This window comes from Pavona decussata, unplaced genomic scaffold (genome assembly GCF_977016875.1).
Source record: "Pavona decussata unplaced genomic scaffold, jaPavDecu1.1 SCAFFOLD_137, whole genome shotgun sequence".
NCBI lineage: Eukaryota > Metazoa > Cnidaria > Anthozoa > Scleractinia > Agariciidae > Pavona > Pavona decussata.
In genome coordinates this window covers 1,004,466-1,018,158 of record NW_028145550.1, presented here as the reverse complement: position 1 = coordinate 1,018,158, position 13,693 = coordinate 1,004,466, and the positions used below count along the sequence as shown (strand labels likewise).

Here is a 13,693-nt window from a genome sequence, read left to right as displayed (position 1 = left end):
AAAAAAGCTCTCCTTTTAGGCTCGCTTTTGTAACAGTGGCAAGAACAAAAACAAAATGTAAAGAGAATAAATAATAGATAAAAAAATAATTCACTGAAGGAAACTTTGCCTCAAAGCTGTATTGCTTGTGAATAACAGTGCTGTAAACCAAGAAAGTGTTGTTTTCCTAATGGATAAACTTTAGTTGATGACCGTTTTCGTTTACCTTTCATGAAAATTTTGTCCAATTTAAAAATGCCCGGTTTACAAGTTCTTGAAAGCTAACTTTTTGTTACGACGAGGAAACAGATGAGTTCCCACCAGCACATATGTGATCATGAATTCCTTTCAACTTGTTGAATCCCCTGACGGAAACTTTGGCCGGAATGTTTTCCTTTACTTAAAATATGATTGGGCTTGTGTTTGTTTTTCTACACTCAACGCAAACTCTTAAAGACACAAGTGGGATACCAAGGCTGAATTAAAATGCAATATAGGAAGGCTACTGCATGAAACCACTTTTTTCACTATATTTCTTTTGCTCATATTATTTACTTTGGGGCATCTACTCGATTAGCTCTTTTAGCTATTTGGGTGTCCCAAACTTCACACAATTAACATATATTTTTGTACAATCTATTTTAAGTAACAATGAAATGTAAATTATTTTTTATTCTTTCTCTTTATTGTATGTCCTGTATCACATTTACTAAAAAAGTATATGACCTAGTTTTAAAAAATAATCATCTCGAAATATTCGTGTGAATTAAATAAATTGACTTGACTTAAATTTACTTGACTTGAAACGTCTCCTTCTTGGTCTGGCAAATTTTCAACAATCCTTTTATACACTATAGTAGTCCCCTCTCACACCCCGCCATGTGTTCCCTTTCGCAACGTATTTCAAGACGGTTAGGAAACCGAGGAGATTAAATGTCAGGAAAATAATTTAGTCTCTCAAACGCAGTTGTCAATATCTAAATCTGCGTATATAATTGTTTAAACAACTTCTTTGAGTCAGCTGACAGTAATGCAATTGTTTGTATCCAGAAAATTTGTTTCGCATGGACACCTGACACTCTCGTCTCTAAAGAAGCAATCAAAGGGTATTTTCTCCTTACAATCTCATTCGATGACCACTAAATTCTCAGCCCGATTCACTCAAAACGTGAACCAAATAGTAGGGAGAATTTAAATGTTCTGAGCAAGAAACCGACAGGGTACACATAAGTGACCTTCCTGTAATTTGCATTTGATCGTAGGCACTAACTGCTTCGCCCTTAAAACAATTAAATTCAAATTTTCTGACTTCGAATGATTTACAGAAAATGTTATGATTTGTCTCCTTTTCAAAGAATCGTATCGTTCCATTTTCGTAAAGTTAAAATATTACCAAAAACAGGAGATCCCTTAAAACTAAAATTGGTTTTCATGACTAAAAAATAGAGATCTAACGCGAGTACAAACATGAAATTTCAAATTAAACAAAACATAACAATGCTATTCCTATCGAATGGTGTCGAACGTTTAACCAAGCTAGTCCGTCTATAACAGAGAGATATTCTTAAGAGAAAGCTGAAGCATCTCGAAACAGGAATTGACGACTTTTTTTAAAATGCGTTTACCTGAGAAAATAGGACACGTGTACCGTATGCTGGCACGATGCGCGCCTTGAAGAGAATAAACACAAACGAAGGGCCACCATAAAGAAGCTGTTAGAACGGCGAGTTAGACGCTCACAAACACTGGAACAAGGAAGATAAACAAGGACGAAAAACAAGAGGAAAAGGAGGTAAGAGAGAAAATACAATAATGATCAATCCGCAAGATTTACGGCCCCAGCAGAGCGATGCTTGTATGAAAACTATAAATCATAGTAGGCTCAATGTTTATCATGGCATGCCAAGGCGCATTTGTGTAATGAAAAGCAAGTGTACCTGGGTTTGCTCAAACTTTCGGTCTGAGGATTAGAAGATCTGTGGTTCATGGCTAGGTATGAGCTACCTCGGCGTCCGACTTGTATAAGAAATCAGTGATTTTTATTTAAAACAATTGAAACAAAGCGTCACCTTCGAGACCAGAAGGTAATCGAAACAAGCGTCAGTTGAAACGAGCAGAAATCGCATGACGGAATAATTCCGAAAACGAAAGTTAACTGAGGGGAAAAGAGGGATTCTTTCATTTTCACTTTTCTAACGTAACTTCACTGTTTCTCTCTAAAGTCGCAATGATAACTGACATTTTCGCGCTTGAGTTTTCTGAGGATTTGATTCTCTCGCCACAAACAGGATATTCAACAATTTAACATCTAGCTTCTTGGTTTTATTTTTCTGTGTGCTATGAAGTCGTTCGTCCCTTCAATTTTGTCCTAATCACTCCTAACCTACGACAATCAACAAGAAATGAACTCACCTTAATTTTAACAGCGCAACCCGTTTCCCGAATTTCTTTATCAAATAGGTATAAAATTTAAGCGAGTTTTGCAGGGCATAGCTGGAAAAACGTACGGAAATTTACAGACAAACCTCTCCGTTAAGCGGCCACTTTATTTCAAGTGAGGGCTCCGAAATCATTTTCTCTCGGTAATGATTACTGGAAATAAAAACTTTTAGTAGGCGTCCGGGGCTACGTTCGTGCAATTTATACAAAAACGTCCAAGTTTTTCTACGCCTGTTAAACGGCCAACAAAAACTGAATTCAGTGGCTTTTTATAACTGAGCTGAGACCCACAAAAGGAAAGAGTTCAAAATAAATTCTAGCTAAAATGGTGAGTGTAAATAAACACGTTAACGAAATGTAATACGTGCATTTATTAATTTTGCAATATGGAGCTGTCAAATGTCTCATTCAATATTTATATTCAGTTTTGGTTAGCAGTTTAAACAACCCCGATACTTCAAATGACAGTCATACAATAGTCTCTATTCCGAAGTTTGTTTCTTTTGAACACAACCGACATGTTTGTCTCCTCGGAAATATTCAAAGTCTTTTTTCTCTTAACCTGCGTAGCAATCGTTTCCTCTTCAAATGGTAGAGGTAGTGTAAAAATGCTTCCGGAGAGCACGAGTTTCCAGTCGACTGTCGGAAAGGAGACGACTGCTCTGACGCAGGCTTATTTTCTCCTTACAATCCCCGCCTTGTATACATTGAATATTTTCATTCTGTCTTTGTGGCCATTGATAACATGTCAGCAAAAAGGCTAGGAGAATTCATGTTTTCACAAAGACAGTGAAAAGTTAATAAGAGTGACCTTCCTGTTATTCGCATCTAAAAAATTGGTGCTGTGTCCAACGAAATTAAATATGCTGTAAAGCTAAACTGGCATGTAAAAGATACCATCAGGTGAGTTTCAAAAGAGTCGGTTCGTTTTCGTTTCGTTTTATTCCCTGAAATTATTACAAATTAAACGGGTGATTTTAACTTAACTACTTGTAATACCAAGAATTATTGATCAAATGCAAGTGTGTAAACATGAAACCAAAGCATAACAATTATTAATAGTGTTCGTGTCGAATGCTGAATAAAGTTTTGTGATTTCAGTCGATCGTTAAATAAGATGTAGCTGTTAAAAAAAGAAAATACTAAAGCATTTCACAAGAAGAATTGAACAGTTTTGTTTTTCAAACGCATTTTGTTAGGACGTGCAAGTACCCTAGCGTGAAAATCATAGAGGGAATAAACAAAAGCAAAGGACCACCGTGTGAAGAGGTTGTTAGAACAGCGAGTACTCTGACAGAAGTCTTCGCGGAACTAGAAACAGACAAGAAGGTGAAAAGACGGTGGGAACGGATATCCAAATCAAGGTATATACTCTACAGATGTGTAAAAAGTTCCGGCATCGGCATAGCGATGTTTCCGTTAAAACTGTGGGTTCTATTGGCCTAAATATTGACTTGTTGTGTGGTTGAGTCGAGAAAAGCGAGTCGGAATCGCAGTTTTTAATTTTAATTAGTTTTTAAACGTTCCTTAGGAAGATTGGAACCTCGGTGGCATCCGTATATCTCAGTTTCCTGGGGACAACCCTTCGCCAGACAAGTTAACGTTGTGGATTAGCTATACTCTTAGATGTCGGTATCATGCTATAGGAACCGCTTCAAATATCTTACACTGACGTTGTATGAGCCACCTAGGCGTGCAGCGTTTGAAATATCATGACTTGCATTAACAATTTTAAGCACAGCACCATCTCTGAGACTAGAAGGATATCGACAAAATTGACGATAGAAACTCGCCAACTTACGTAAATGAATGATTCCAAAAGAGGTAGGTGGGCAAAAAAGTGGGCTTCTTTTATATTCCTTTGCTAACTGGGGCGCAGAAACGTTGCTCTCTTAAGTTAAAATATCTACAAATCTAGAAATCTAATAACCTAACAATTCTTCTCCTGGTCTCCTGGTTTTTAGTTTATTTTTTTTCATTTTATAAAAAATTTTCTTTCGTTCAATTTTGTTTATTTTATGCAGGATAATCAACAAGAATGGAAGACGTTGTTTGCGATATATAACTTCAGTAAATAATTCATGGATGAAATCGAGAGACACTGAGGTGAGTTAAGATAAAAATAACTGACTTGGAGTAAGTTGATTGGACGGGAGAGCAAGCAAGAAAATTTTCCACACATTGTAAACACAACCTTCTCGATTCCGTTGAACTTAAGTAAGTACAGCCTACGTGTTATTAGTCATAACAGTAAACAATCCACAGGACTTTCAATCTTTATTGAGCAGCTGAAAACCATTCACTGAGTTCTCAAAATGCGCTTCCCTATCCAAGTTTATTTCCTTGCAGTTTTTCTCGTCCTGACAGTGAATGGCGCCAACAACTCCTCCAAATCTTGCGCCAAACCGTACGACAAGATGATGGTTTGTAATCTGATGTGTAACCTGCTTCAGGATTCGGACGCAAACGACGCCATTAAAATGCTGCAAACTAAGCTGGAAAATCTCATTGAAGTGGTCAAAAAACCTTCACCTACTCCGCCACCAGGTAAAATGATTTGTCTCCAGTGTTATCGTCGTTTTTTCTTTCGAAAGTTTCAAATCGCTTCTATATCTTTACTAAGCGCAGTTCGAGAAGGTCGCGTGAGTGAGAAATATCGCGCGGATCTACGCCTTAGTTCCCTCCCTCATGTCTTTCGTGTCTCACGCATCAATCAACAGAGAGACAGATAGAAGTCCAATGTATTCATCCTTATATTTTTTAAACAACATCTAACTTGACGTTTACCTTTTTCACAGCCGTTCCCGCCTCTTCATGCAAGGAACAGTATGAAAAACGCAGGTGGGTTTTGATGTGTACTATGATACATTCCGCTAACTAAGCAAAACAAAGGAAAGGTCGTAATTTGATTTCAAAATTCTGAAACTCAACAAAAATTAAAGAAAAGAGGCAATGATAAGATGTCCTCATTAGTTTGTCACACACCATTTTTCTTCCTTTCCAGTTCCACCAAAAGCCAAGTGTATCCGCTGATGTTTGGTTCACAGAAGATTCCTGTTTACTGTCACATGGGAAACTTTGGATGCGGAGATGGAGGATGGACGCTGGCCATGAAGATTGACGGCACAAAGGTATGCAGCTTTCCTTTCATGATAGATCTCATTCTTTACAAACGCTGTTCAAATATTTAACATTTGGCAGTTGACTAATTTTCCTTCTTTCTATTCCAGAAAACCTTCCATTACGATTCTCCTTTTTGGAGCAATAGAAATGCTTATAACCTTGCAGGAGGGAAGACTGGGTTCGACACACAGCAGACCAAGCTGCCTACCTACTGGAACACACCCTTCTCCAAGATCTGCCTCGGCATGAAGATCGGTCAGCAGATCAAGTTCCTTGTCATCAATAAGCAGGCCAACTCACTGTACGCACTGATCGCTGACGGGAAATACCGTGCAACGTCACTGGGTCGTAACACATGGAAGACGCTGATTGGTTCTCAGGCGTCCTTGCAGACTGGGTGCAATAAAGAAGGGTTCAATGCTGCCGGTAGCTCTAAGCGCAACTCCAAAGCAAGACTCGGTATCCTTGGAAACAACGAGAAAGATTGTGCATCAACTGACTCCAGAATCGGGTTTGGCACTGGAGGAACCCAGGATGATTCCAACACCTGTGGAAACAACGCTATAAAGGGTTATACATCAGATAACGGAGCCAAGAACATCAAAGCCATGGGATATATCTTGGTTCAGTAGAGTGGAACTGACTCGTACATTACTGTACAAGAGAGGCATTGAGGAAATAAAAAAAGTCATCAATCATTTGTTGACCGTTATTCTAGCGATTGACCGATCGACTTACTGACTGACTGACTGACTGACTGACTGACTGACTGACTGACTGACTGACTCATCGACTGTTAACACGGCCTCGACTGGTACGCCAAATGACAGACTGATGATTGACTGACAAACAAAGTGACTGACCAATGGAGTGAACGATTGACATTCTGACCGACTGAATGAAGACCTGGCTGATTGACTAACAACAGGAATCTAAGGACTAACTGGCGGTACCCAATTATAATCACTAAATGGTGTGCTGATTACCGGACCACTGATAAAACAGAACTACTATCCAACAAATGAACTAAGAGGGTTCTTGAGTAATAGACTGACAGCCTGGCTCAACTAACTGACTGACCAGAGAAATCGACCTGTAAACCAAATGGATGGACACAAGGACAGACATGACACACAGACTGACTAACCAATACATTGTCCGACTGGTTTGCGGGACAATGGGCAAACTAGAAGAATAGATTACAAATGGATGAACCCATGCACAAACTCACTTACCAAAAAAGTATCGGAATAATTCGCTAAGCGATAGTCTGATCTAACCAACCAAACAACTCGCTTGTTCGCTGAGCAGTGCACTGAATAAATGGCAAACAAAAAAACTGAATGGATACACTGACTGACTGAATAAAAGACCAGTGGACTGAAGGAGTAACGGAACAAACTGAGAGACAACCTACTGACAGATGATACACTTCTATTGACTACTTTCATTCCCATCACTGCCTTAACATTCTTGAAAGAATATCAAACAAAGCATTGAATAAGAGACCCGAGCTTTCTTTTGATAAATCACTGAGCTTGTCCTTGGCAAAGAAAACACTTTTTTGAGTAAGCTTCAGAATTTGCCTGAGCAAAAACAATGAAAAAGTAAGCAGTCACATCTTGGTCGTAAAAGGCATTGACAACTTGTGTTTTTGAAAATTTGTTGTTCTCCTGTTCATTGACATGAAGGACTTAAAATATCCCCAACATTGCAAACAAAAATGACCTCAAGTCCTTTCCTTAGTGCACTATACATTTTCTTAGGTTCTCCGGTGTTCCTTGAGCAGTGCAGACCGAAGCTTGTTCATTCTTGGTCGACATTCAAGTTCCTGAAATCAGAAATGAAAAGAAACAGACATTACAAGGTGGCAAAAAAGAACAAATATTTCACGAAGAAAACACCCTGAGACACAAAACATTGTTCAACCAAATCTGCACTATTATTTCTTACGTGTACCTGAGACGCCATTTTCTTTCCCAAAAACCTAAGGTCTGCCAGTGGAATAACAGAGGGCCTGGGTGAACAGGACAAAACAAAGTAACTAGCGACATAAATTCGGATACTGCAGTTTTCAATTGAGTGTCGAAAGTAATTTCGCGTTTGCTTTGGTTTTGTTTTGCTTCGCTTTGTGATTGGTTGGCAAAGTTCGCGCCATTTTCTCAACCAATGAAAGCCAAAACAATCGTGTCTTGGTCGCACGCGTTTTCCCCCGCTTGGCGCCGGTTACAAGTATTTGCTTTGAATTCTGATTAGTTCATTGCGCTGTTTCCGTCTGTTGTGATTGGTCAGAGTAACATCTTTGTTTTTTTTTTACGACACTCAACCGAAAACCGAAAATAATGCTAACGAGAACTACGAGTGCCAAGACAAGTCTTTAACGAACATTTATCTGATCGCTACAACTATCAATCTGATTACAAACAACATAAGCTTAACTTGGTTTCTGTTGATCGCAATGAAGCTTTTGCTAACATGAACAAGCACATTACTAGAACGAGAACCATCCCTACCCTTGGGGTCCTTGGAAATTTGACAGTTTTATGCACTACCAATGCATGCCTAAAAGAGATAGAAATCACCAACAACTTGAAGATGTGGTCCATTTTAACAAAAAAAGAAAATCAACATGACTTAAATTCTCCATATCTGCAGCCCTCTCCCACCCTCCCCCGCGAAACAGGAATACTTACAGGGCAAGTATCACGTGAATTTGATGTCATTTCAAAACCCAAAAATGTTTGTTTGGCAACAGAAACCAATAAATATTTGTCTACTTTTCTTATAAATTATCACCCCAGTGCGATGAAACTGTCGATTAGTGCCTCTGGCCAGAGACAGAGTAGGTTGAAAAATGTTAGGCTAACGTTTTTCACATTCTCGTATTTTTGTTTCCAAAATGCGCTAGAATAGATCATGAGTTGTTTCTTTCAAGAGCTGAGTTGATTTCTTTCTAGTTTTTCTAGAATTATTTTGTAGCTAAGTGAAGGTGTTATTTCACCATTTTTAACAAAAGAGGTCAAAAACCCAATGACACTTCCCCTTTAAAACAAAAACTTAAAAAGCAAATAATCACCTGCCATGGGCACATTGAAAAGGCAACTGACACTTGGACAGACGCTTAATTAGCTCCTGACATTCACTGACACCAAGAGGCTCCCCAAATTTAAATGCACCTACAAACAAACAACAGAAACAAGTATGAAGGACGCTTGGGGATGCAATTTTGACTGATTTTTAGTGTAATCTTGCCAAATGGGCTCTTTAAAATGAAACAGATTTTAGAATTTGGATTGCACAATCGATAATGCAAAAGTTCAGGCACTTTTTAGCTGAACGAAAAAAATCAATCATTATAGCCTTGCATAAAACTCTTGAATCAAAAAATATGATCTCGGTTTAGTAACAATGTGCAATACAATACTAGTTTTCACTCCTGGTAAGTTGTTGGGACTCAGAAAAACAAACAAAAGGTGCTTGTTGTGCAGTTCTTGTCCTTACTCCAGCGCTCAAGACTAACTTTTTGGCTCGCAAGCCCAGTTGTACGTAACAGGTCTGATTTCACAAGCCAAAACAAAACATTCACTAGCCATATTTTAACAAATTCGTTTTATGAAAAGGGCAGGGAGAAAGGACAGAAATACTTTAATAGATGTGTAATAATTACCGAGAAAATATCTCCCACATCCTAAAAATTTAAGGGTATTTTTTTTTTAGATAGATAGATAGATAGTTTAATAATCAATACATGGCAGCCCGAAGGCTGAATTGCGTATTTACAATTAATAAAATCGATAAAAAGTACGTATAAAACTAGGTACAATAAATAAAGATATAAAAAATATGATAAAAAGGGAAACTAAGAATCTATATATATACATTATCAATACACGATCTAATAATAAAACTATTTCTAAAACGATCTGTCTTGCATTTGGGTACGGTAAAACGCCTGTTGCACCTTAGAGTGTAACGTGACGGTCCACTAAATGGTATTAACCAGTTCAGACGGTGTTCTGGGTCCTTAATAATGGTGTCAAAAGCATTAGTGCATAGCCCCGTGATGAAATCTGCAATGGGGACAATGTTCACTAGTTCGATGGCCTCCTGGTAGGGTAGTCCTGAGCATATTATAGACATGGCCCGCTTTTCGACACGCACCAACTCGTCTTTTAGGTACTTTGGCAGAGCGTAAAAAAAGACAGGCGCTGCGTACGTAAGAACAGAGCGTATACAAGCAGTGTAAAAGGTGGACATGTCCTGCCGAGGAACTCTTGATCTCTTTAACTGCACTAAGAAATACAGACGCTTTGACGCTTTCTTTATGACGTCACTAACATGTTCGTTCCACGTAAGGTTGCTCGATATGGTCAAACCCAGTAGTTTAGCACTAGTCACCCTCTCTAGTTCTTTACCATCTACTACGATAGACGCAAACTGGGGCTCATCTTTTGCAAAAGATATCCTGAGCTCCTTACACTTGTCGCTATTGAGTTTGACTCTGTTCTGCGTAGACCACTCGGCAACCTTGTCCGCAATCTCCTGGGCATGACTTCGGTTGCCCTTGGCAACGACTTCTGATGCGGTCGTATCGTCGACATATTTCCATACATTAGCTAAATTATCAACATCTAAATCATTTATGAGTACAAGGAATAGCCACGGGCCTAGTTTTGTTCCCTGAGGAACCCCAGAGGGCACTGAACCCCACTCGGAGTAACAGCCCTCAGATAGTTTGATCCTTTGGAACGATTAGAAAGGAAATCTATGATCCAATTGATAATTCTTGTGGGAAGATTTAACCTACACAATTTCTCTACAAGTATTCTATGATCTATAAAGTCAAACGCTTTTTTATAATCAAAGAGAATAGTTCTAACTGTAGCGCCGTTGCCATCAGTTTCCTTGGACCAGTTGTGAAGCATGTGTATCAGTGCCTGAGTAGTTGAGGAATTGGGAACAGCTCCATATTGGCTTGGGTCGAGCACATCTAGAACTGCAGGTTTTACGTAATCGTGAACCACGCACTCTTCTGCGACCTTCGACAGACATGGAGTAAGGGAGATAGGTCTGAGCTGTTTCTTCAGGTCTTCAACCGGCTTCACCTTAGGTAGAGGAGATACGTCCGCGAATTTCCAGATCTTCGGAAGAGACTGCTCTTTTAAGGAGAGATTGATGATTCTGCTGATTGGGAAGGACAAAAGTTCAGCATACTCCTTGAGTATCCAGTTTGGTATCTTGTCTGGACCACACGCCTTAGAGGGGTTTAACGCAGCTAATAACTTAAAAATACGCATTTCCGAAACCTCCGGAAGCTCAGGCGAGTCCTCGTCAATGCGAAGTTTGGTCAGCGGTTGGGGCAAGCGATATTCTTCAAGAGGTTCAAGAAAGGCCTCGTTGATTGCGTTTGCAAGATCCTGGTCACTAAGATTTTTAATTCCTTCAATATGGATTTGACTAGAAACGTTCCCCGGGTTTGAGTTGAAACCGCACAAACGTTTGACTTCCTTCCACCAAACCTTAGGATTCTCCTCCTTCATATGCTCAACGTTAGACTTGTAAAACGAGGCCTTGCACGATTTCCTTTCACGATTAACAGCATTTCTGTAGAACTTGTACAGCATTGATTCCGTGCCGCCATCGTGAAAGGCTTTTTGTCGTTTGAGAATGAGTGATTTAAGGTGATCGTTCATCCACGGGGCATCAGATATGCTGACGCGAACTCTCCTGATGGGCATCAGAAGGTCGAGCCCTGTGTGTAGCGCTTTATTGAATATGTCAAGCATATCCTGGCAACAACTTGCAGAGGAGAATAGCATTGTCCAATCAATTGCACACAGGTATCTACCAAGCTCAGCTCTCCTACTTTCCCGCTTGTCACGCTTGAACACAAATCTAGATTGTTGACGACAGTTGTCTCTTACTTTGGCTTCCACAGTAATGGTATTATGGTCAGACAAGCCAAAGGGTGGGAAGCCCTGAGGGGCATCGTAAAAGCGGTGCAGGTTGGTGAGGACACAGTCTAAGATTGCGTCCCTTCTGGTTGGAATTTTCACTATTTGTTTGAGCCGGAAGTGCCTTTCAATTGGCTTCGTGTCAAGACGATTAAAGTCTCCTGCCACAACAAGAGCGCAATCAGGGAAGCGTGACTCGACAAGTTGCAGCGACTGGAATAAGTGTTCTTGCATGAACTCGTTCTCAGCGGCGGACCAATGTGGATGATAGACGACAGCTACTATCAGGGAAGAGAATCCTCGCGGCAGGCGTTTGGGGCGTAGCTGAACCCATAATACCTCGTGATCGGAGCAGCACGAAAGATCGTCTAGTCGTTTGTATCGAATTACTGCATTGATGTAGAGACAAACACCACCATGATGATCGGACGAACGGTCCCTACGTAGGACTGAGTAGCCCGGAATATCGATGACTGAAGAAGCGATTGAAGACTGGAGCCATGTTTCAGTGATAAAAGCGAGGCTGCGTTATTTGCAATTGACATTTCAAGTTAACCTTAAAATACTCCAAGCATGTAGCACAAAAAGCGACCACACGCACTAGGTCTTGTTCTCTTGATTTGCTTTTGTAATTATTAAATAATTTTCATCTTTCTTATCCGTCAGGCACTCCAGCGCTTTACAATTTTCACTAGCCAAAATGGCTAGTGAAAGCACAAAACCTACTAGCCAAAACTGAATATTTACCAGTCTGTCAATATCTAAATTTGCGGGTATAATTGTTTAAACAACTTCAATCTTTGAGTCAGCTGACAGTAATGCAATTGTTTGTGTTCAGAAAATGTTTCTCATGGACACCTGACACTCTCGTCTCTAAAGAAGTAATCAAAGGATATCTTCTCCTCACAATCTCATGCGGTGACAACTCAATTCTCAGTCCGATCCACTCAAAACGTGAACCAAATAGTGGAGAGAATTGAAATGTTTTGTGTAAGAAACTGACAGGGTACACATGAGTGACCTTCCTGTAATTTGCATTTGATCGTGGTCACTTACTGCTTCGCCCCCCAGACAATTAAGAGTGATTGTCAGTAAAAATCAAAGAAATCGTGGCCACGGTCAAAAAATCGATTTCCCTCATACTTTGTCAGTTTGAAGGCCTAGGTAAGTAACTGAAGGATATAAGGTTAGTTTTTTTGAAATATTCCATTTAACGGCAGAAAACCACGAAAAACGGTCACCCTACCGGAAGCTCGGATTTCACCTAGCGGAAACTCGAACTTTTACACTTTTCAGCTTCTCGCTACACAGACGTTTGCAAAGCTGTGAATCTTTCTTAAGTATAATTGAATACATTGATTCTTCCTTAGTCAAACCATGGCAATAATTTTTATCTCTACTTACTTGTGAGCGAACTGAGACCCGATTAAGAAGACACACTTTTCTCATTTACGCGAAGGCGTAAAACAATCCAAACTCAGCGGCGAAAAAAGCTGACCGGTAGTTCTTCAAATCCTCTGATATTATAACCAAAGACAATTCAGTCATTGAATTTTAGGTCTACGTTTTTAAATCTTTAGGATCTAGTAGCACTTTCGCATGAACGCCGGTCAAAATTCGATAAAATTCCAATTGAGCGCCTTTGAAATCTACAACTCTACATAACAAAGTACTATTGAATAAATTAACTCCTCGGCCAAGGTTTGGACATAAAACATGAGGGTTTTACTTTTTTAGCGGTTTGAACCATTTTAAAGTATTTAATGATGTTAAATATTGTCTACACAGGTAAAACAAACTATGAAACACCAAACTTACCACGAGCTGATATTAACTCACAGGCTCGCCCATCTGTGTCACGCACGACCGACTTAGCTGCAATTAGTACAGTGACAAACAGATATTTACATCTGTTGATTTAAATAAGTCTTATTTTAAAATATCTTACTCAACGATGTGCCAGGTTCCCCAGTTAACTTGCTGAAATAAAAAAAAGTACCTAAAAAGTAATTCAAACTAGAACAATTAGAATTGATTTTATTTAGCATCAGAAGTTTTGTGCCGTCGATAACCAATCGGAAGTAACTGTTTCCATGAAAAGCAAATATTGCACCGTTCTCTAAATAAACAAATCTACTTAACCATATAACCAGAGTATGTTGTTGGTGAAGTTAATAGACATACATAACAACGATGTC

The 13,693-nt window shown here is 39.4% G+C and overlaps 4 protein-coding genes across 7 annotated transcripts in view; 2 read left to right on the top strand and 2 right to left on the bottom strand.

Annotated features, from left to right (window-relative positions):
- Positions 1-6,173, top strand: part of LOC146467208 (putative skeletal organic matrix protein 5) — a 41,099-nt gene extending 34,926 nt beyond the window's left edge. For 2 of the 3 annotated variants that reach the window (XM_085126315.1, XM_085126316.1), the window contains 4 exons: positions 4,768-4,965; positions 5,217-5,259; positions 5,423-5,549; positions 5,649-6,173. In XM_085126315.1, the coding sequence (XP_084982441.1) occupies positions 4,836-4,965; positions 5,217-5,259; positions 5,423-5,549; positions 5,649-6,173 (825 nt within the window). In that variant the 5' untranslated portion in view covers positions 4,768-4,835. Of the gene's footprint in view, positions 1-4,108; positions 4,966-5,216; positions 5,260-5,422; positions 5,550-5,648 lie in introns of those variants that run through there. The other variant, XM_085126314.1, reaches the window with a different exon arrangement.
- LOC146467204 (putative skeletal organic matrix protein 5) overlaps positions 1-13,693 on the top strand; it is a 67,821-nt gene that overhangs the window by 27,677 nt on the left and 26,451 nt on the right. The window contains exon 1 of one of the 2 annotated variants that reach the window (XM_085126312.1): positions 3,464-3,877. The exons of the other annotated variant lie outside the window; for it this stretch is intronic. The gene's annotated coding sequence lies outside the window, so the exon portion shown is untranslated. Of the gene's footprint in view, positions 1-3,463; positions 3,878-13,693 lie in introns of those variants that run through there. 2 annotated transcript variants of the gene reach the window in all.
- The window catches only part of LOC146467196 (DNA mismatch repair protein Mlh3-like), a 121,641-nt gene continuing 115,100 nt past the window's right edge, over positions 7,153-13,693 (bottom strand). The window contains exon 11 of the mRNA XM_085126278.1: positions 7,153-7,372. Coding sequence (XP_084982404.1) covers positions 7,304-7,372 — 69 coding nt within the window. The 3' untranslated portion in view covers positions 7,153-7,303. The remainder of the gene's footprint in view (positions 7,373-13,693) is intronic.
- Positions 9,259-12,410, bottom strand: LOC146467207 (uncharacterized). The gene is made up of 3 exons (XM_085125999.1): positions 12,403-12,410; positions 10,292-12,018; positions 9,259-10,259 (listed from the first exon to the last, which is right to left on the bottom strand). Exons 1-3 carry the CDS (start codon positions 12,408-12,410, stop codon positions 9,409-9,411), a joined length of 2,586 nt encoding a protein of 861 aa, XP_084982125.1. The 3' UTR covers positions 9,259-9,408.